The 1,494-nt window shown below is 43.0% G+C and overlaps 1 protein-coding gene across 1 annotated transcript; it reads right to left on the minus strand.

Annotated features, from left to right (window-relative positions):
- Positions 1 to 575: 575 nt before the first annotated feature.
- LOC149261908 (uncharacterized) lies at positions 576 to 1,169 on the minus strand. The gene has a single exon (XM_089372052.1). It carries the CDS (start codon positions 1,167 to 1,169, stop codon positions 576 to 578), a length of 594 nt encoding a protein of 197 aa, XP_089228178.1.
- Between the last annotated feature and the right edge of the window lie 325 nt (positions 1,170 to 1,494).

Here is a 1,494-nt window from a genome sequence, read left to right on the forward strand (position 1 = left end):
GTCTCATTGTTGGTTCTGCACCCTCTCTTCTTCCTTTGTTTAGAGCTGGTTGAAGTGTGAAGTAGGCTTTTTGTATGGGGTCCCAATCCTTTTGCTACGCCCAGATTCTTGTTTTGCCTATCCAACGCTACCTTCTGTCTTGCAACAAATAGCTCATTAATTCTACTCACCTCCTCTTCCGAAATGTTTTCCATCCCTTGCTTCTTCCAGTTTTCCACCATGTTTGTTAGGTTAACTCCTTCCTACTCTAAAACCTCATTGAGCTCCATTTCCTCACTTCCGATGTCACTTGTCAGCATTTCTGCATCTTCATCTGTTCCTTCTGTTACTTCCTAACTCTGTTCTGTGATGTTTCGAATGTTATCCTCCATTGCTTTAGTTTCATACTCTGTTGTATTTTTATTTACTTCAGAGGTATTTTGTTCCTTATTATGGTCCTCTGATTCAGTTTCAGTCTCCAAAACCTCAAAAGCATTGCTTGTATTACCTTGTGTTGCGCCTGTTCTGAATGGCCGTTTCCTGTGTGCTCTTTGTCTTGCTCTTGGTCTTATGAAGGTATCCCTGTTCTTTTCTGCCTACGATCCCTTCAGTTCTTTCACTGATCTGTTTAATGGACATTCTCTTATTAAATGTCCATGCTCATGACACTTCCTGCAGTGAAATGGAATTTGCTCATAGTCAATAGCTTGGAAATAGTCCTCATCCCTGTATTCCAACCACAGTCCTTCATGCAAAGCCCCCGACACATCCAACTCCACACAGATTCGTGCACAGGACGTATACCTTCTTTGTAGAGTGGCTTCTGAAGCTTTGATAAAAGTTCCTAGCTTGTCACCTATCTGTTTTAGAGCTGAATATCCCCAATAGTCTATTGGAAGGGAGAATAAGCGAATCCAGACTAGCACCTGCTTAAAGGTTTCTTTCTCTGGCACGAAGTTAGACTTCCAGGGTCTCATATAGAGACCTGCTGAAGCGAAGAAGTAAGGTCCCCCATCAAATATTCTATCCTTATCCTCTAGATTCGAAAAAACAACAGTGAAAAAACCCTTGGCCCCTAAGTGCAGTCTAACATCACCTTTGGGTTTCCATTGTTGCTTGATCCATTGACACAGTGCTCTTTCCGTTGGCCAGAGTCCCATGAACTTGCAGATCACTGCGTGTTCAGTCATGTGTTCTCTGTAGGCTTGAATTTTCGGGTCTGTTATCACCACCCTCAGAGCTTTTGTTGTTTTATGCTTGCATGGTCCTCGGCTTTTTTTGTCATTGAGATTGTTTGGTTTGTCCCCTTTCTCCTCTCTCTCTTTCTAGGGTTTCTTCTTCCCCGTTTTTTTGTTCCTCTTCTTGTTTGTTCTCTTGAATGATATGTGCCTGCACTGTCTTCTCCTTGCTCCTGCTGTTTGCTCTACCTTCGCTCTCCTTTTCTTTCAGTTTCTGAGTGTTGTCTTCCGCCTTGTTCGCATACTGTCTTCTTCCCTTGCTGGTTCCCTCCTCTTT

This window comes from Pinus tabuliformis, chromosome 6, assembly GCF_031772625.1.
Source record: "Pinus tabuliformis cultivar Carrire ecotype Pingquan chromosome 6, CPIR1, whole genome shotgun sequence".
NCBI classification, from domain to species: Eukaryota; Viridiplantae; Streptophyta; class Pinopsida; order Pinales; family Pinaceae; genus Pinus; species Pinus tabuliformis.